This window comes from Panthera leo, chromosome E1 (genome assembly GCF_018350215.1).
Source record: "Panthera leo isolate Ple1 chromosome E1, P.leo_Ple1_pat1.1, whole genome shotgun sequence".
Lineage (NCBI taxonomy): Eukaryota > Metazoa > Chordata > Mammalia > Carnivora > Felidae > Panthera > Panthera leo.
Window position 1 is genome coordinate 19,801,286 of NC_056692.1, and position 20,501 is coordinate 19,821,786.

Consider the following 20,501-nt stretch of genomic DNA (forward strand, 5'->3'; position numbering starts at 1 on the left):
GATTAATAAATTCAATTTCATCAACAGTAGAAACTTTTATTCTGGAAAAGACCCTGGTGTAAGGATGCAAAGACCAGCCAGAGACCAGGTATTTGCAGACCATAAATCCAACAAAGCACTAGCATCTAGAACATATAAAGATAACGTGCTACTCCAACAACTGCTATCATTGATCCCATGGCTGATTCTTATCTACACCTGAGGCTTTCCCCGTAGTGTCCACTCTTCCCAGGAGCACAACGGTTATGAGTAGGGGCTCCAGACCTAATCGGGTCTGGGCTAGGATCCTGACTAGGCTAGTTACTAGTCTTGACCTTAGACAAATTAGTTCACATCTCTTGTGCCTAAGTTCTATTGTCTCTAAAGTAGAATAACAGTAATAACAGTACAGTATATATCATGTGGATTAAATGAGATAATAAATGTATTTTGAAAATTCAGCATTGTGCCTGGCACGTAGTAGGGGCTCAATAAAGATCAAGTCTTATTATCGTTTTAATTATCATCACCCAAACTCTCTCATCCCTCCAAGCATACAAATAGATTTGGAATACTGGGCTCCTTTATCTGTTTAAACAGAATGAGTTGGCTTTTAACAAAATCTTATGTTCACAGTTCAAGGGGGCAAAAAAAAAAAAAGCAGGGGCACCTGGCTGGCTCTGTCACAGTGGAGTATGAGACTCCTGATGCAAGACTGCTGGTGTGAGCCCCACACTGGGTGTAGAGATTACTTAAAACCTTTTTTTAAAAACTCTTATTATTTTTTAAAGTTTATTTATTTGAGGGGGGGGGTTAGGGGGGGGGAGAGAGAGAGAGAGAGAGAGAGAGAGAGAGAGAGAGAGAGAGAAAGAAAGAGAAAGAATCCGAGGCAGGCTCCACACCGTCAGCACAGAGCCCAACGTGGGGCTCGAACTCACAAACCAGGAGATCATGACCCGAGCTGAAACTAAGAGTCAGACACTTAGCTTGACTGAGCCACCCAGGCATCCCCAAAAATAAAATCTTAAAAAAACAAAACAAAACAAAAAAAAACCCGCAGTATTTAAAGTAGCCTCAGAGTTGAAATTTTGCAATCCACTCCTATCTAGAATTAAGTCAGGTTTTAGTCATTTTTGTGAAAAGGCAGATTCTAAGGATATAAATGTAAGATGTCGCCCTCCTGCAGAGGATAAGAAATAATGAGGTTCAATAACGAACTGACAAATGAAGGAAATGAGATGAAGAAAATAACCCATCCATATTCATTCAATCCAACTTTTACTGGACACACGTTATATGTCAGGCACGATGCTCAGTATCAGATACACAGAAGATAAAGCCTAAGTAACCTGACAACAAGTTACAATGATATTTGCATTAAAATGACTGGAGACACAAGAAATCCTTTCCTCCCTCTACTTAAAAGTAAAGATTAAAATTGGATTCATCACATCTCACAGAAGAAAAAAATACACACATTTAACTTTGAGGTTTTTATTTTGTTTCAGACAGCTGGACGAGACATCTACACTGTAGCACATCTTCTTAAGGGTCACTAAACAGGTGAAAGCAACTTACTTGTATATAAAAAGGCAAGGGAAAAAGGTCATGATTGTCCAACAGGGAATGCGAATCCCCAAATAAATTATCTTACAAAAATATCAAACTTGCGTTTCCACATTTCTACTGTTAAAAATGAAGGAAAAAAATTCACATTAAAAAAAATCTGTAGGCTGGTATAGCAAGTTAAGCTAATCATTTTTACACACTAAGTCCTTCAAATAAATATTTTAAACAAATTGAAGTTTTCCAAAAAATAGGTCAAGTATTTAGCCTATATATGTTTGGTCCACTAACAGACCGTTTATAAAACTGATATTAAACTGGACTGTAGCTCATACCCTATCAGGAGTAACACATACATCACTGAGGCTGGACATGCACATGTGCACATGACATATGTGTGAATGGCCACTGCTGTGCGTACTACTTCGTAGTTTTACCCTGTAAAAATCCTCCAAACTATCATGAATCGAACTGCAAGGAAAGAAAAAAGCAAGTACTTGCCTATTGTAGACATGTGCTCAGTAATTTAAAAAAACACAAAACCTATCACGCTTTTGGGACTTCAAGATCACTGAACAGGAGATAAAATTCAATACTGCTTACAGATACGTGAATATGGACAGCATACTCAACACTCACGTGGAGAGCACACAAGTGAAGGCATATTACAGAACTCTGGCCTCTGGCTGGTCTAGTCCTGTTGTTTTATCCTAAAGTCTTACATGGCCTTGGATCCTTAAAAGATAGAGGTTTAATAAAATAATGTTACACTAGGTTTTTCTGTTCTAATAACCAGCTTTTAAAGAAGTACAGTAGAAGGGTACAGGGCTTTCTGTATCTCCTCATACTTTAAAAGCCAATTTGATTTTTATCGTGATGTTGATATTCCAATTAACACTACGCTAAAAGTAAAACTGACTGCACTACGGTTTTGTCCACAATAGTCAAATCTTTTCTTGCTAAAATGTTCCAAATAAATCCAGTAAACAATTTCCATTTTCAATGGCTTAACTGAGAGATGAATCTAACAATTTTTTTAACCAATTTCGACTAAACTGAGCTGAGGACAGCTACATTTAAAACCCTGCAAACCAAAGCCAATCATCCAAAAATCTAGAACACCAACACTTTCCATCCAGGATAGAAAAAGGAGCATCCAAAATAAAGAGAACCACAAGATTGATCCAGTAGCCAATCAAAAACCACTTCTCTGTTATTCGAACTAATAGTTACTCGAAGCTTGAAGTTTCCTCCTTCGTTATTATTGGTGGATCCTAGAGTCACAGCTTCAATGTCAAATGTGACAGTGGACCCAGAAGTAACTGCTGGCAACTGATTAGTCATTTCTTTTCCATTTACAAAAACTGCACCTAAAATGTTAAGGTAAAGAGTCATTTACATGTGAGCAATAATGAAGAAATGAAACGGATTCTAGATTACTGATAACACAGCTAATTTCCTAAGTCACATCAAGAAAACATTCTGGAACGCCAACTGGTCAAAGAGAATGCATCTCAATATGTTAATTAACCGCCATCCCCAAGGCAGGAGAAAAAGTTAAAGCTTTAATCACATTTCAGAGTTCTGGTCGAGGGTGCTACTCTTTTAGAACAGAGACTGAGTTTCCAATGTGGATGGGATCAAAAGAAACTTGACTCCATTACAAGATTACATCCTGTGAAACAGAAAGACTGTTGTTGCACGTGAAAATAAAGAGTCTTTTTCTACCTACTGCTTGACCCATACCAGGAAATATTAACACATCTTCAGAGGGGATTTTAAAAGTGTGATTACGGTAGAGTAAGGGGTCAAAGAACCCTACGGAGATAAAACAAATTAAGTCAACACTCTCTTCGGTTCATCGATCTGTGTTGAATTTAGATGCCCTATATACACAGAATCCAGAGGTAGACTCCCTGGTGCAGATCCCACAGTCACCTCTAAGCTAAGGGAGTTTAAGCTGGTCACTTAACCTCTCTGTGGCTCAGTTTTCATCATGTATAAAATGGGTATACTACGACTCCCCACTTCAACAAGTTGTTAAAAGGATTAAATAATTTACTATTTATAAAGGGAACAGAATAATGCCTGGTACGTAGTAGCCATATAGGTATGTCATAAAGACTTGAACTTTCTCGTGTCCTGCTACAAATGCGTGATGTTGGAATAGGTTCAGATGTTACCACAGTAATTCATGTATTTCAAAGAGGAGAGCAGTTGTGTCTCTCTTACCATTTGTACTAATGCACACTGCTTGGTCACGCTGCAGAGAGTCATAGCCATTCTGTTTTTCTGCACACACTCCTATACTGTCTCTTCTGTCTGGTTGGCCCACAGTCTCAACTCTGTAAATGAGGGAGAAAGTCATTAATCTTTTTTTTTTTTTTAATATGATCTCTAACAGTTACTAAGGTGAAAAAGAACAATGTCATCATAATTGCTCTTAGTAATAGCTAACAATGATTCAGCACTTCCTAAATTCCAGGCACTATTCTAAACATTCTGTATCTATCTGCCAATCACCTCATTCGATTCACATAACAAGCCATGAGGTAGGTAGTGCCTCATTATTACCATACCCATTTTATATGTGAGAAGAAACAGGATTAAAAAGAGGCTAAATACCCTGACCCCGATCGCCTGGCTGAGTGCTGGGCCCGTGATGGCAACTCAGGCATTCGAATTGCAGGGTGTACGTTAACTACTTACAGCTGTGATGACGCATTTCCATTTTCTGTTCTGGCTCTGGACATATATTATAGAAAGCCTGTCATGTCATACTTGCCATTATAGTAAATGTGACTGTTACTGCCATCACCTAAACCTTGAACGTGAGAGTGTAAGCAATGGTTTGATTACTGTTTGTCAAGTTTTTAAAGCCTTTAAAAAATAGACACTCTAGTCTTTATCGAATGGATAATATAGTTACGAACATACTTTGCTTGGAGGACTTCATGTGTGGAAAGTTGAAGCATTTCTTTTTGTGTTTTAGTCTCAAAATACATCATCATGCCCTCCAGAAATAGGAAACTTAAATATATAAAGTCAACCTATATCTCTACCACCAGATGCATCTTTCCCTCTGTTCCAGAAAGCCAGACTTTGCAAGGACAGAAAAAGAAAAATTAGCAAGGAACAAGATGTAGCTTTACCACGGGAAGAGGTGATGATTTCTAGTCAGCAGAGCCTCAAAATGTCTTATGTTGCAAAGTGGCAAATATGCAAGATCAAGATAAATACGTAGGCAGGTTTCTGAAGTCACTGCACTTGTGAACTGGCGGCAGTCTTAAAGAGGACAGTGACGTCACCGTTACAGCAGAATTGGGAGTCCCAGTCCTCACTCTACCACAGAAACATGGCTTTCACAATGATACTCAGAAACACCTTTCTGAGCGCTCCAGAATCCAGTTAAGAAGTGGCAGTACCCCCGGGGGGCACAACGCTGAAAACAGCTACACTGCAATGGGTAACAAGAGACATTTCACTTTCCCAAGTCAGTCCCTCTTCCAAGCTATCACAGCTCAATGCCTGGTAAGAACACCTGGCTTCTGACTTTTTCTTTGGGGGGTGGTGGGGTGGGGGGGGAGAGGGAGGGAGGAAGGGAGGGAAGGAGGGAGGGAGGGAGGGAGGGAGAGAGAGAGAGAGAGAAGTGAAGGATTAATCCAGCATTCTATTTTTTTTTTTTTAATGTTTATTTTTAAGGGAGAGAGAGACTGAACACGAGCAGGAGAGGAGGAGAGAGAGGGAGGCACAGAATCGGAAGCAGGCTCCAGGTTCCGAGCTGTCAGCACAGAGCCCGACACGGGGCTCGAACCCACAAACCACGAGATCATGACCTGAGCTGAAATCGGATGCTTAAACAACTGAGCCACCCAGGCGCCCCATAATCCAGCATTCTAACTCTTTGGAAGGTTGCCTGAAGGACTAATTTCTGTGATGCCTCATTTGGAGAACTGACAGAGTGAGCATAGTATGGCTTCCCAAATGCTGCAAAGAGCAAAGAAATGTGAGTGGTGTGACTGGGAGAAGGTTCATAACTTCAGGCTTCTCTCCCTCGCGAGGAAGGGAGAAGAGGCGAATGTGCTTCTGCACCAACTTTTCATAGGGCTGCTCAAGGCAATGGTATCTGTCTCACTTGATGTGGGCACTGCTGGGGAGCTGGCGGGCTCTGGATACCTGGCGGCTACTGAGTACAAGAAAGAGGCAGGCGGCTTGCTGCTGTCACATCAGAGAACAGCCGTGGCACCAACAGGCACCAGAGGGAGCAAGAGACTATGAGCTCCAGAAAGACCCGCAACACTCAGCCCAGGAAAGTCACGTTCTCCCCAAAAAAAGGTTTCCGAGGCCCCCAGAATCTCTAGCTGGGTTCATGTGCGAGGGTCACCTCCTATACAAAACCAGATCATAAAAACTGTGAGAGGTGCTGTTTTCTCATGTGTACAGATCCCAACACAACATTATAGGACATATAAAGAAGCTGGGAAAAAAGACCCAAACAAAAAAACAAAATAGGTCTCAAAAATATCCAAATAATTCAAAACAACCATCATAAAGATGCTCTACAAGCCCAAGAAAATAAGACATGAACAAAATGAGAATACCAACAAAGAGATGAAAAATACAAAAAATAACCAAACAGGTATTTTGGAGCTGAAGAATACAGTAAGACCTGAAAACTTCACAAGAGGAGTGCAATATCACACAATCAAGCAGAAGAAAAAAACATCAAAATACAGGTCTTTTGAAATTATCCAATCACAGGGAAAAAAAGCATGAAGAAAGTCTAAGAGACTTACAGGAGAAGAGAAAGGGGCATTGTTTCATTTAAGGAAACAATGGCTAAACACTTCCCAGATAGGAAGTTTTGGGAAGAAGCAGCCTACTGGACACCAACTAGGATGAACCCAAGAGAGCACGCTGAAACACATTACAAACTGTCCAAAGTCAAAGACACAGCGTTTAAAAGCGACTCATCATGTACAAGGAAGCTCACATAAGACTATCAGTGGATTTCGAAGTCCAAACCTTGCAGGCAAGAAAGGAATGAGGTGATACACTCAAAGTGCTTAAAGGAAAAAAAATTCTGCCAACCAAGAATACAATATCTCAAAACTGTCCTTTAGAAAAATGAGGAAGAAATAGGCATCCCTACAAAAGCTGAGGGAGGTCATCCACAGGAGACTTGCCTTACAAGAAATGCTAGAAGGAATCCTTCACGTTGAAATGAAAAGACTGTAAATAGCAACATGAAAGTATGTGAAAGTATAAAGCTCCCTGGTAAAGGTAAATATATAAACATAGAACACCATAATACTGTAATGGTGGTGGATAAATCACTTTTAATTCTGGTGTAGAAGTTAAAAGGCAAAAGATAAAAAATAATATAACTAAAAGATGTTAATGGATATACAATATGAAATGATGTATTTATGACATCAATGACATACAGTGTGGGAGTTGTTATCAGCTTAAAAGAGATTGTTATAACTATAAGCTGTTTTATGTAAGCCCCATGCTAACCACAAAGACAATACTTTCAGAAGACACACTGAAGAAAATAAAAAAGGAATCAAAGCATGTCACTACAAAAAACAAAAACACAAAACAATAAAACACAAAGGATGGCAGCAAGAGAAGAAGAGAAACACAAAGCTACAAGCAATGACAGAAAGCAATGACAAAATGGCAATAATAAGTCCTTCTCTATCAATAATCACTTTAAACATAAATGGATTGGAGCACCTGGGTGGCTCAGTCAGTTGAACAGCTGACTCTTGATTTCGGCTCAAGCAATGATCCCAGGATCATGGGATCGAGCCCCACATACGCTAAGCATAGAGCCTGATTATGATTTTCTCTTTCTCTCTCCCTCTATCCCTCCATCGCGTGCTCTGTCTCTAAAATAAAAATTAAAAAATCTAAATGGATTAAACTCTCCCACTGGAAAGATTGGAGTGGCTGATGAATATAAAAGATCCAGATACTCCATACAAATGGTAAGCAAAAGACAGCAGAGACGGCCATACTTCTATCAGACAAAATAGACTTTTATGTCACAAAATAACAAAAGAGGCAAAGAAAGACATTATATAATTTAAAAGGGTCAACTTACCAGGAAGAGATAACAATTGTAAACATATGTGCACCCAACATCAGATCAAATATAGAAAATGAACAATGAGAGAACTGAAGAGAAAAACAGTTACACAATAATAGTAGGAGATTTCAATATCCCATTTTTAAGAAAACAGAACATCCAGACAGAAAATCGATAAGGAACAGAAGATTTGAACACTGTAAACCAAAAGAATGTCATAGACATATACAGAGCATTTTACCCAAGAGGAGTAGAATGAATACATGTTCTCCACAAACACATGTGGAACATTCTCCTGGAATCATCATGTTAGGTCAACAAGTCACGACAAATTTAAGAATACTGCAATCACACTACATACATTTTCTGACCACAACAGAATGAAACTAGAAATTAACGGCAGAAGGAAAACTAGAAAGTTTGAGTACTGTCATGCTAGAGGGCCAGGTATCCCACAGAACAATGGAAGCTTCATGTTTGGAACCCCTCAGACCTTGCACTATGGGTCTCTCCCTTTGGTGGATTCACATTTGTATCCTTTTGCTGTAACAAAACTCTCATCATAGTGTAGTGCTTTCCTAAGTTCTGTGAGTCATCCTAGCAAATTACAGAATTCGAGGGTGGTTGTGGGAACCCTGGGATTTGTAGTTTTCCATGTAGTTAGAAGTGAGGGGAGGCCTTGGAGACCCCTAAACTTGCAGCTGGTACCTAAAGTGAGGCTACGCTTTTTTTTTTTTTTAATGTTTGTTTGCTTAGAGAGCTTGAGCAGAGGAGGGGCAGAGAAAGAGGGAGAGAGAAAGAGAATACTAAGCAGGCTCCACACTGTCAGTGCAGAGCCCAATGTGGGGCTCGATCTCACAAAGTGTGAGATCATGACCTGAGCTGAAATCAGGAGTCGGACGCTTAACTGACTGAGCCACCCGGGCTCCCCTGGAGGACTATGCTTTTAACCTTGTGTCTGGCCAACTTGTTGCAAGTATACATTTTTTTAGTTATTAAACATTTTAAACCAAGAATTCAATTAAAATGTCTTGAAATTAATTAAAGATAGTAATACAGAAAAGGTCCTCAATGCAGTGAGAAAAAAGAAATCCTAGGAAGAAAAAAACCCTCCTAATTTGAATAAATCACAAAGTAATTCCTAAAAGCATCTTACCAAAACAGCACGTAATAAATAAGACCAGCACAGCATAAAAAGTTTACAAAAGTTGCTCTGAAAATGGAATGAACCAGGAAAGTAAATAGTCAATATGCCTGAAACACAGAATTATTTTCATAGTTCACTAAGAAATAGAACGTAAGTTTAAAATCACTGAATTTTTAAATTACAAGACAAGTAGGGAGGACATTATATCCTAAAAAAACTACTGTAGGTGTTCTTTCACGTAACAAGTTTTGTAAGAAACTATATAAGAAAGAAAACTACAGGGCAAATGGGTGGCTTGGTCGGTTAAGCGTCCGACTCTTGATTTCAGCTCAGGTCACGATCTCACGGTTCGTGGGTTCGAGCACAAAGCCACTAGAAATGCATCCACTGCATAGACGAAAGTAGTAGAAAGTCCTAGGCAAAATATTCTGAGAAAGAACAGGGCCACAAAGAGGAGCAATTTCGATGGCAACAAGAAAGCTAATCTATTATCCCTATTATTCTGCACTTTGGCTAACTTTGATTGCGTTTAAGTGACACTCTTTTTATTATACAACCTCAAACTTTTTTCTTCACAGTGAATGCTTGGACAAAAATCCAAAACTTCAGTTGCGTCGCTAAGAAATATATGAAAAATACCCAGCTTTATGATAAACAGAAGAAATAAAATAAAGTTTTTGTTTTGGCCTAGCAGCTGCAGATGGAATAAAAACAGCCAGGTCTGCAGCGACATGAGTACCTCACACACTGCTGGGAGGCCTGCAAGTGCTTCCAGAACATAGCCAGTCAGTCTGTGTGTCACTAACAGGAAGACTGGCCCAAGAAGAGAGAATGAGCTGTGTGTCGACAAAGAGGGTCATGGCACGGCTTGACACGTCAGGAGTAAGAGAAAGAAGGGATGCCTTGTCAAGTCATGGCAAAGAAGGATTTTTGAAATATATTTGAAATAGAAATACGTTCCTTACCATACAAATCCTAAAATAGCTTTTATCCTGTCTCAAAACAAAACTGGTAACTTGAATAGTCCTTTATTATAGAAATTGGAAATCTTCCAACAAAGAAAATTCTAGGATGGTTAACTGGTGAACTCTACCAAACACTTAAGGAAGAAATAATACCAATTCTACACAAACAGTTCTGGACACAAAAGAGGAAGAAACACTTCCCCATCTCACTTTGTGAGGTTAGCCAAAACCAAAACCAAGGACATCGTAAGCAAAAAAGACAAATATCTCTCTCATGAAGAGACATAAAAATCCCCTATATTAAAAAATATATATATATTAAAAATCAAATTTAGTGCTAAAGTATATATAAAGAATAGCACATGACTCAGTGGAGTTTCTCTGGGGAATGTAAAGCTGGTTCAATGTTCAAAAATCTATCACTGTAATTCCCCATATTAACAGAAAAAAAACTGATTACCTTAATAGATGTATAAAAATAACTAGACCAAATGAAACACTCATTTATGGATAAAATTCTCAGCAAACCACAACCAGAAAGGAACTTTCTTAACCTGATAAAAGGTATCTACAAAAAACCTGGTGCACCCGGCTGGCTCGGTCAGGAGAGCATGCAACTCTGGATCTCGAGGTTTTAAGTGGGAGCCCATGATGGGTGTAGCGATTACTTAAAAATAAAATCTTAGGGGTACCCAAGTGGCTCAGTCAGTTGAGCACCCAACTCTTGATTTTGGCTCAGGTCATGATCTCACAGTTCGTGAGATCCAAGCCCCACGTCAGGCTCTGCTCTGTTAGCACAGAGCCTGCTTGGGATCCTCTCCCTCCCTCACTCTCTGCCCCTCCCCTGCACACATTCTCTCTCCCTCTCTCTCAAAATTAATAAATGTAAAAAACATAATTTATATAAAAAAACAAGTCTTAAAAAGCCCTCAAACCTACAGCTACCATTCATACTTAATGTGAAAGACTGAAGGCTTTTTTTCAACACTGCTATTCAGAATCATACTTCCTAGCCAGTGTGATGAGGCAAAAAAAAAAAAAAAAAGAGAGAGAAATGACAAAATACTGATGAAAGACATCATTTAAAAAACCAAATTGGGGCACCTGGGTGGCTGAGGTGGCTCAGTTGGTTAGGCATTTGACTTTGGCTCAGGTCATGGTATCATGGTTTCGTGAGTTCGAGCCCCGCATCCGGCTCTGTGCCGACTGGCAGCTCAGAACCTGCAGCTTGTTTCAGAGTCTGTATCTTCCTCTCTCTGCCCTCCCCCACTTGTGCTCTGTCTCTGTCTCTCAAAAATAAATAAACATTAAAAAAAGTTAAACAATAAAATCAAAATGTTGTCTTAAAAAAAAGAAACTAAATTAAGAAATATACCATAACCAGGGGTGCCTGGGTGGCTTAGTTGGTTGAACCAACTCTTGATTTCGGCTTGGGTCATAATCTCATGGTCTGTGAGACTGAGCCCTGCATCACACTCTGCGATGACAGTGCCAAGCCTGCTTAGGATTTTCTCTCTCCCTCTCTCTCCACCTCTCCTCTACTCAAGCTCACTTACTCTCAAAAAAAAAAAAAAAAAAAAAAAAAGGAAAGAAAGAAATATACCATATCCATAGATTGGAACAATCAGAATATTAAAATACCAATTACTCCCAAACTGATTTATACATTCAAGGCAATCTCAATCAAAATCCCAGGAAAAAAATTTTTCTTAGAAATGGACAAGCTGAATCTAAAGTTAAATAGAAAGACACAGGAACCAGAATAACCAAAATAAAGAAAGAATAAAGTTGGAAAAAATCACATTACTTGATTTGATGACTTACTATAAAGCTACAGTAATCAAGATTTTAGTTCTGGGAAAGGAGAACACATAAATCAATGAAACAGTCCAGAAAAAGTTCCCCACACTGTCAACTGATTTTTGACAAAGGTGAAAGGCAGTTCAATGGATAGAGGACAGTCTTTTCAACAAATAGTGCAGGGACTACTGGACCAGATGCAAAACAAACACAATTCAACTCATATTTCACACATTATACTAAAAGTAACTCAAAATAGCTCAGAGATCTAAATGTAAAATTTAAAAATATAAAGTGTCTAGAAGAAAACATAGGAGACCTTATGACCTTGCATTTGGGCAAAGATTTCTTGGATACAACACCAAAAGTACTAGATGAACTGGTGAATTGTATTTCATCAAAATTAACAACTTCTCCACAAAAGATACTGCTAAAAGCCTCAGACTGCTAAAAAATATTTTCAAGACATATACTTAACAAAACCTTATATTCATCAAATTTCAGTAATAAAAAAAATCTTTTTAAACAGACAAGTGTCTTGAAAAGACACTTCACCAATGGAGATACATAAATGGCCAATAAGTGAACACATGAAAAGATGCTATCTTTTAGCTATCAAAGAAAAGAAAATTAAAACCACAGTGAGGTACAACTACATGATATAGACTAGCTGAACTTAACAGCCAAAAGTGGGGACGCCTGGAGCTCAGTTGGTTAAGCATCAAACTCTTAATTTTGGTTCAAGTCATGATCTCATGGTTCAAGATCACGACCGTGATCATCGGGCTCTGTGCGGACAGGGCAGAGCCTGTTTGGGATTCTTTCTCTCTGTCCCCTGCTCTCTGGCTCTCAAAATAAATAAACAAACTTAAAAAAAAAAAAAAAAGCACAAATGGAGAACCTGGGTGGCTCAGTCTTAAGCATCCAAGTCATGATTTTGGCTTATGTCATGATCTCATGTTTGTGAGATTGAGCTCGAAATGGGGCTCTGCACTGGGCATGAAGCTTGCATAAGATCTTTCTCTCCATCTCCCCTGCCCCTCTCTCCTGCTCACTTGTGTGTTTGCTCTCCTTCTCTCTCAAAAAAAAAAAAAAAAAAAAAAAAAGAAAAAGAAAAAGAAAAGAAGAACCAATACAACTGACAATACCAAATACCAACAAGGATGAAGAACAACTGAAAATCTCATATGTGCTGGAGGGAATGTAAAATGGTTACAGCCATTCTGGAACACAGTTTGACAGTTCATTAGACAGATAAGTAAACACAGTATGACCCAGCAATTGCCATCGAAGATATTCATTTACTTAAGAGAAATGGAAGCTTGTGTTCACAGAGAAACCTGTAGACAAATGTTTAAAGAGGCTTTCTTATGGCCCCAAATTGGAAACAACTCATGTCTTTCAACTAGTAAATAAACTGATATATCCACACGATAAAATAATAATAAAGGACTAAACTGCACATACTACATACATATATAATAGAGAGAGAGAACTCCATATTATTAATATATCACTCCATTTGTAGGACATTCTGAAATGGCAAAATTATACAAACAGAAAACAAATCAGTAGTTGACAGGGAGAGGCGGGGTTAACACAAGAGATAACACAAGGGAATATTACGAAGTGATGAGATTGTTTTGTACCTGATTGTGGCAGCGGATACATGACTCAACACATTTGTCAAAACTCAGAACTGTACTACAAAAAGACTTTTCTTTTTCATGTTTATTTTTGAGAGTGAGAGAGAGAGACAGAGACAAGTGCAAGCTGGGGCGGGGGGGGGGGGGGGGGGCGGTACACAGAGAGAGAGGCAGACACAGAATCCGAAGCAGGCTCCAGGCTGTCAACACAGAGCTGGATGTGGGGCTCGAACCCACAAACTGTGAGATCATGACCTGAGCTGAAGTCAGATGCTCAACTGACTGAGCCACCCAGGCACCCCGACTTTTTTTTTTTAATTATAAGCTCTACACCCAATGTGGGGGCTGCACTCACAACCTGAGCCAGCCAGGCACCCCAAGACTGATTTTTACTTCCGTAAAATTTTAAAAAGTGAAAAAACTGCCCATATACATATAAGAACGTTACTTGATCCAGACTGCTTTATGAAACCTTCAAGGAAGAGATAATCTATCACGTAAAATTAAAAAATGAAACAAAACAAAAAAACAGAAAGAAAACAGGGAGGAAAGATCACCCAATTATTTCATGAGGCTCTTATAATCTTGACACACAAATTGTAAGAGAAAAATTACAGGCTAATTTCATTCATGAATATAGATTAAATTAAAAAAAATAAAAATAGCACCAAATTCAAACCAGTACTGTGAAACAGAAAGCAATACCATCAGGTAGGATTTATCCCAGGAATGCAGAGTTAATTTAACATTGGAACACCTATTCACAGGGCACCTGGGTGGCTCAGCGTCCGTCCGATTTCAGCTCAAGTCATGGTCTCATGGTTTGTGAGTTGGAGCCCCCCACTGGGCTCTCTGCTACCAGCATAGAGGCCACTTGGGATCCTCTGTCCCCCTCTCTCTCTGCCCCACCCCCGTGTGTGTGCACGTGCATTCTTTCTCTCAAAAATAAACAAACATTAAAAAAAAAAAGAACATCTCCTGGTGCACATCACTGCAGTAAGAGTTTGAGAGTGGGCAGAGAGATGCAGAGAAGATACGTAACAAAGTTCTACAGCCATTACTGATTTTAAAAAATCAAGATAAATTAGAAATAGAAACTTTCATTTCAGAAATGTTTCTTGAATTGTATTTTAAGGTGTTATGTTCCCACGGTTCTGATTTCCTTTCTCAGGGCCTCTAATTACATTTGCTGGATCTCTTTTTGCTTATCTCTTTTCTTTCATTTTCTCTTGAATCCCTTTTTGATTTTTGTTTCACTTTGCTCATTTTTCATTACTGTCCCTGCTTCCCATGCTATCAATCTCCTTTGTGCTTCTTGTAATTTGGTCTTGATTTCTGAAATAGTGCCTTTTTCTTCTATCTCTCTGCTAAGTTCTGGCAGCTAGCATTTCATAGATTCCTGCTCTCTGTGCATCACCTCCTGCTATTCAGCCATCTCTTCCCTGAGTTCTTGTATTTAATCTTTGTAATCTTCCTTCATAACTGTGATTAATTTTTTTTTTTAATTAAGGTTGAAACACTGAATACAGTTTTCTCTTCGTTTCTGGCAATTATTTTTGCTGGGGTTTCATTATCTATAGAAAAGATTTGCCGATCTTTTTCATTTCTTTCCCTTATCCTATCTTTGTATAGATACCGTGGACATTCACTTCGTGTTGCTCGTATTAATGCATGGGGTTCCTGTAATAGGAGGGATGAAGGGGGTGGGTGGGAAACCCGGGTAACTCTCAGCTTTACAGCTCTGTGGCCTGTCATCCCCCCACTGCTGCAGAAATACACTGCCTCATAATGTGGCTCCTCTATTAGTCCTGTCTCCTCTGACACTCAAGACCTAATGTGTTTCGAAACAGCTTCTACTGCCAGACTTCAGCTTCTGTGGTTTCTTCAAAGGCTGCTTCACAGACCACTGACCATGGTCACCACTTGCTTAAGATCAAGCATTTTAAACTTGCTCAGGCATTTTCCACATCTTTTCTCTCTGCTTCCTCAATCAGAGCACTGAGGCACTGTTCAGTCCTAGCCCTATTTACAGTCTCCAGGGTGGGGCCTTCTCCTTTCGGGATTGAATATTTGGAGATTTCTACGATCGGCACCTCCACGCTAATCATTTTTTTTTTTTTTCCCCTCAGCAAACTGTCATGATTTCCTCAGTGGACTTCCTGCCTATCTGCGGCTTCGGAAGTCTTTAGACCTAATTTGGAATTGAGTTTTCTGTATCTTAGTTTTGTTGAAAAAGCACTCACGGGTCCTCCTACCTCTATTCTCCTTATTACTCCAAAAAGTTTCTGTGAGTGGAAAAGATTCAAAACTAAGGTGCCACCACATAGGCACTGGTCGCAGAAGCTCTCATGGTCTCTTTTGAGCCCTCTCACCAAGGCTTCTCCACAACGTCCCTGGAACCGTTCATGTCAGGTCACCAACAGACATCCACACTGCAAACCCAGAAGTCAATTCTCAGTCTTTTTCTTACCTGGTGGATCAGTGCTGTCTGACATGACTGAGCCCACACTACCTCCTCTTTGAAACACTTCCTTCACTTGACTTCTAGGACACCGCATCCACTGGTTCCTCCTCCTCAGAGTCCTTTGATGGCTTTCTTCCCTCCCCAGCCGCTAAATGTTACAACCCTTCAATGTTCTCTGTCTACACTCACTCCTTGGTTGATCTCACCCAGTCTCATGGCTTTAAATTAAATACTCATCTACAATCTAAAAACTCTCAAGTTAGTATCTCCAGCCTGGGTCTCTCCACTGAATTCCAGATTTCTGTATCCAGCTGTCTCCACATCTTTACTTGTATGTGCAGTAAGGAACTCAAACTTACTAATTTGTGAAAGAACAAACTGATATTCACTCAGAAACACACTCTAATTGCCTCTTACATACCTCAGTAAATGACAATTCTATGTCAACAGTTACTCAGACCAAAAGCCCTGAGGTCACACTGGACTCCCTTCTTTCTCACGTCCCACAAGCAACACATCCTGCCAGTCCTTCCTTCAAAATATATCCAAATTCTGACCATTTATTGTTACCTCCACTGTTCCATCCTAGTCCAAGCCACCATTCACTCTCACCAAGATTACTGTTACAGTCTCCTGACTGATCTCCCTGCCTGTACCCATACCCTTCACAGACTATTTTCCCCACAGCAGCCACAATGGCCTGTAAAACATGTATCAGGTGATGTCATTCGTTTGCTCAACACCCTCCAACGACCTTTCACCTCACTAAGTCGGAATAGAGGCCTACGGGGCTAGACTGTCAAGATTTGAATCTCGGCCCCACTATAAACAACTGGCACAACCTCAGGCAAGTCACTTAATCTTTTTACATCTCAGTTTCCATATCTATAAAATGTGTCTACCTGATGAGGATGTAATGAGGATTTATAGATATTAACTCATTAAGTCCTTAAGAACTAGGAGCACCCGGGAGGCTCAGTTGTTTAAGCGTCCAATTTCGGCTTGGGTCATGATCTCACAGTCTGTGAGTTCAAGCCCCATGTCCAGCTCTGTGCCGGCAACTCAGAGCCTGGAGCCTGCTTCAGATTCTGTGCCTCCTCTTTTTGCCCCTCCTCCACTCATGCCTCTGTCTCTCCCTCTCTCTCAAAAGTAAATAAACATTTAAAAACTTAAAAAAAAAAAAGAACACACAGCAAAGCTCAACAAATGTTAGCTGACCATTATTATTTTGTACCATCTAGCTCAACTTGTGAATTCATGAAAAGTAAAAAGGAGAGCATGTCTCCCTCCCCAAGAGAATGAAAACGTAAACTTCACTTGGTGAGGCCTTTGTTGGGGGGGTGGGGAGATCTCCGTATGCAGTGTCAAATATCCTCCTTGTAAATGGCCACAGGCGACCTTCAAAAGGGTATTTCTTTGAGGAATTAAAAAAGAAATATATGCAGCCTGTTCAAAAGTATAGCCTACTTTCCTGGGATCCTCTGACTATAGTGCCTATCTCTATTAACCCGATCCAGACTCATGACTTGCTATTTGTACTTTTTCTACTCTGTATCTTTGATTCTTGCTTTGTTTCCCCACCTGAACTGTCCACCTCTACCTGCACTAAGCCTCATCAACCCCTCATCTAGAAGTAACTTTTCCTCCCTCTGTATTGCAGAGTAGCTTGGATCTTCCTTATACTAATTTATAAACTGCTTACTCTACGATTAATCAAAGATTCTGGGGTTTTTTTTCTTCCTAAACTTCACACTCACGGCAATACCAAGTACTTTATGTAAATACCATCTGAATGGAGTAAAGGCTGAAGGAAATGATTAGCCTCATTCAAAGACTACAGTTGATAAGGAGAACTGTCCTTACATTTAAAAAAAAGTCATTTTAGGGGCACCTGGGTGGCTCAGTCGGTTAAGCTTCCGACTTTGGCTCAGGTCATGATCTCATGGCTCGTGAGTTTGAGCCCCACATCGGGCTCTGTCCTGAAAGCTCAGAGCCTGGAGACCACTTCAGATTCTGTGTCTCCCTCTCTCTCTGCCCCTCCCCTGCTCACACTCTGTCTCTCTCTCCTTCAAAAACAAATATTAAAAAAAAATTTTTTTTAAGTCATCTTAGGGGGGCCTGGCTGGCTCAGTTGGAAGAGCACGTGACTCTTGATTTCAGGTTATGAGTTCAAGCCCTACATTGGATGTACAGATTAAATATTTAAAAAATAATAAATAATAAAGTAGTTTAACAAAGAAAGAGTATGGACAGGAAAAAGGTCCAAGAAATACTCCTTAGATTATTTGGAAGAGTTGCTATATGTGAACACTTCAGAGTAGATACACCTTCTGGATTTCATGTAACCCTCCACCTACAGACAAACTAAAAACTAGGGTATAGAATCCTAAAAGAGATCTATTTAGGAAAGGAGCTATCTTATCTCATTCAAATGTACATAATCAAGAGTTTGTGGGGAAAACTCTCTGTCTGGCATTCTCCACATCTGTCATAAAAGCCAAATTCCAACCTGAAAGGTCTACATATCATATCTCTAGAGGGGACCACTTTGGCAAAATACAAAACCCAGCAAAGCTGTATTCTCCCTAGGACAGAGCATTCTGTCTCTATAAAAGGAGGAACCGACAAGATTTCAAAGACTACTAAAAAACAAATTACCTTCTTTTAAAAAAAAAAAAAAGTTTATTCATTTATACAATCTCTATATTCAATGAGGGCTCAAACTCATGACTGAGATCAAGAGTTGCACACTCTTCCTACTGAGCCAGCTAGGCGCCCCAAAACAAATTAACTTCTTAATTCAACTATGACCTGTTGGGCTAACAATTAGTACTGAAAATACACCTGGTAAGGACAGAGACCAGCCTTATACAGAAAAGAAAGATCCCCTCAAGCTTAAATTTATTCAGAAAAGGTAATGCTAATGCTTAACCAAAGGCAAGCATTAAACCAAATTCACATATCCCAAGCGACCCCTTTCTTACAGCTATCGACCATGCCATTTCTAAGATAAAGCCTCCAAATTTTTTGACACTTCTCCCATCAAGAAGTGGGGTCTATTCCCTTCCTGGGATCTAGACTCTGTGAATGTACAATAGAATGTGGTAAAGTTAACACTATGCCAATTTCTAGGCCCAGGCCTTAAAAAGTGACAGCCTCTGCAGCTTCTACTTCCTATCTCCTGAGATGCTCATTCTTAGAACCCAGCGACCATGCTGTGAGGAAGCCCAAGCAGCCCATGGACAGGCCTACACAGACAGGCACACAGAACCAGGGTTAATTTGCCAGTCATGTGAGTGAGCCATCTGGAAAGTAGATCCACCATCCCTAATCAAACTACTGCAGCTACCGACAAGCAAGCAGAGATGAGCTGTCCTTGACACTCTGCAAATTGCAGTTTCCTGGGCAAAATAAATGACTATTGCTGTTTTAAGCTTCTAAGTTTTGGGGTGATTTGTTATACAGCAATTGATAATGCTAACTGTAACATTAACTTTTTATGTTCTTTAAAAGAGAAAGTGTATAACAATAAATAGCCAGCCTACTGCCCCTTGATTTACCACCACATGTGACTTGTGGGAGGCAGATAGCACAGTGGGTAAAAGCACAGACTTTTAGGGCTAGACTGGCAGGATCTAAATAGTGACAAGTCATGTACTCCCTGTGCTTTGGTCTCTTCATCTATAAAAGATGACAGTAACCTCCTAGGCTACTAGGATTAAGGAAGGCTGTTTGAAAAGAAGCTGTTTTATTTTTTATTTATTTATTTATTTTTTAATTTTTTTTTAACGTTTATTTATTTTTGAGACAGAGAGAGACAGAGCATGAACAGGGGAGGGTCACAGAGAGAGGGAGACACAGAATCTGAAACAGGCTCCAGGCTCTGAGCTGTCAGCACAGAGCCCGACGCGGGGCTCGAACCCACCGACCGCGAGATCGTGACCTGAGCCGAAGTCGGACGCTTAACCGACCAAGCCACCCAGGTGCCCCGAAAAGAAGCTGTTTTAAAGAAAGGAAGTGGTAGAGAAAAGAAAGTAAAAATATGGTTAAAAAAACAGGAAGATCAGGAAATCTTAGAAGCAAGGAGAGGGAGAGCAGGAATGTTCAGGCAGGAAATCAAGGAGAGGCCTAGCAGGAGGAGTTTGCTTTGCAGACCTGGCCACCAAATGAGACAGGGCTCTAGAGACTGACGGAGCCCGCCAGTAACAGGTTTCTTGGCTTCCGCAGCTCTACACATTCCGGCAACTTCATCAGGAATAGACTGGGGGGAGCAACAGGGCAGGGCCTACAGGACTATAACCTTCCCTCTAACTGCAAGGCCTTCCAACACCCTCAAAAAACTGAATAAAGTTTACCTTTAGTCAAGTTGGCCCATCTGTTCCCCCCTTATACAGAGGAGGTGCCCCCCATCTCTCACATCTTCTAACTTAGCTGCTGATGCCTGCAATTGCTTTTAACACGGAGAGAAGATATTTTCTTTCCACATTCAAAGGAAAAATGACAAAAATGCAAGGGTCTGGCTATAATAATACTGAGCTGAACTAAGTTTCGGTTAATCACTCTGCCAAGTGGGGCCCGGTCAGACATCTTTGGAAAAGGAGGAAGGAACAAATGGTTTACTGAGGACTACTAAATGTCAGGTCATGGTCCACAGATAGTGAGTAGAGTGACACCAGTTTGGGTCATTTCCAACATCTTAAATATTTACTGAATGACGTAAGAAACAAACCTAAGTACACCATCTATCAGACCTCCCCCTGTGTTCACAGAGGAAGCATTTAAAAGCAGGAGAGCATCAGGTCACCATCACTGGGGGGGAAATGGTCACAGAAGAGGG

The 20,501-nt window shown here is 40.1% G+C and overlaps 1 protein-coding gene across 1 annotated transcript in view; it reads right to left on the minus strand.

Annotated features, from left to right (window-relative positions):
* Positions 1 to 1,457: 1,457 nt before the first annotated feature.
* CRLF3 (cytokine receptor like factor 3) overlaps positions 1,458 to 20,501 on the minus strand; it is a 42,949-nt gene continuing 23,905 nt past the window's right edge. Inside the window, exons 7-8 of the mRNA XM_042917048.1 lie at positions 3,778 to 3,890; positions 1,458 to 2,915 (exon numbers count right to left, since the gene is read on the minus strand). Of these exons, the coding sequence (XP_042772982.1) occupies positions 2,659 to 2,915; positions 3,778 to 3,890 (370 nt within the window). The 3' untranslated portion in view covers positions 1,458 to 2,658. The remainder of the gene's footprint in view (positions 2,916 to 3,777; positions 3,891 to 20,501) is intronic.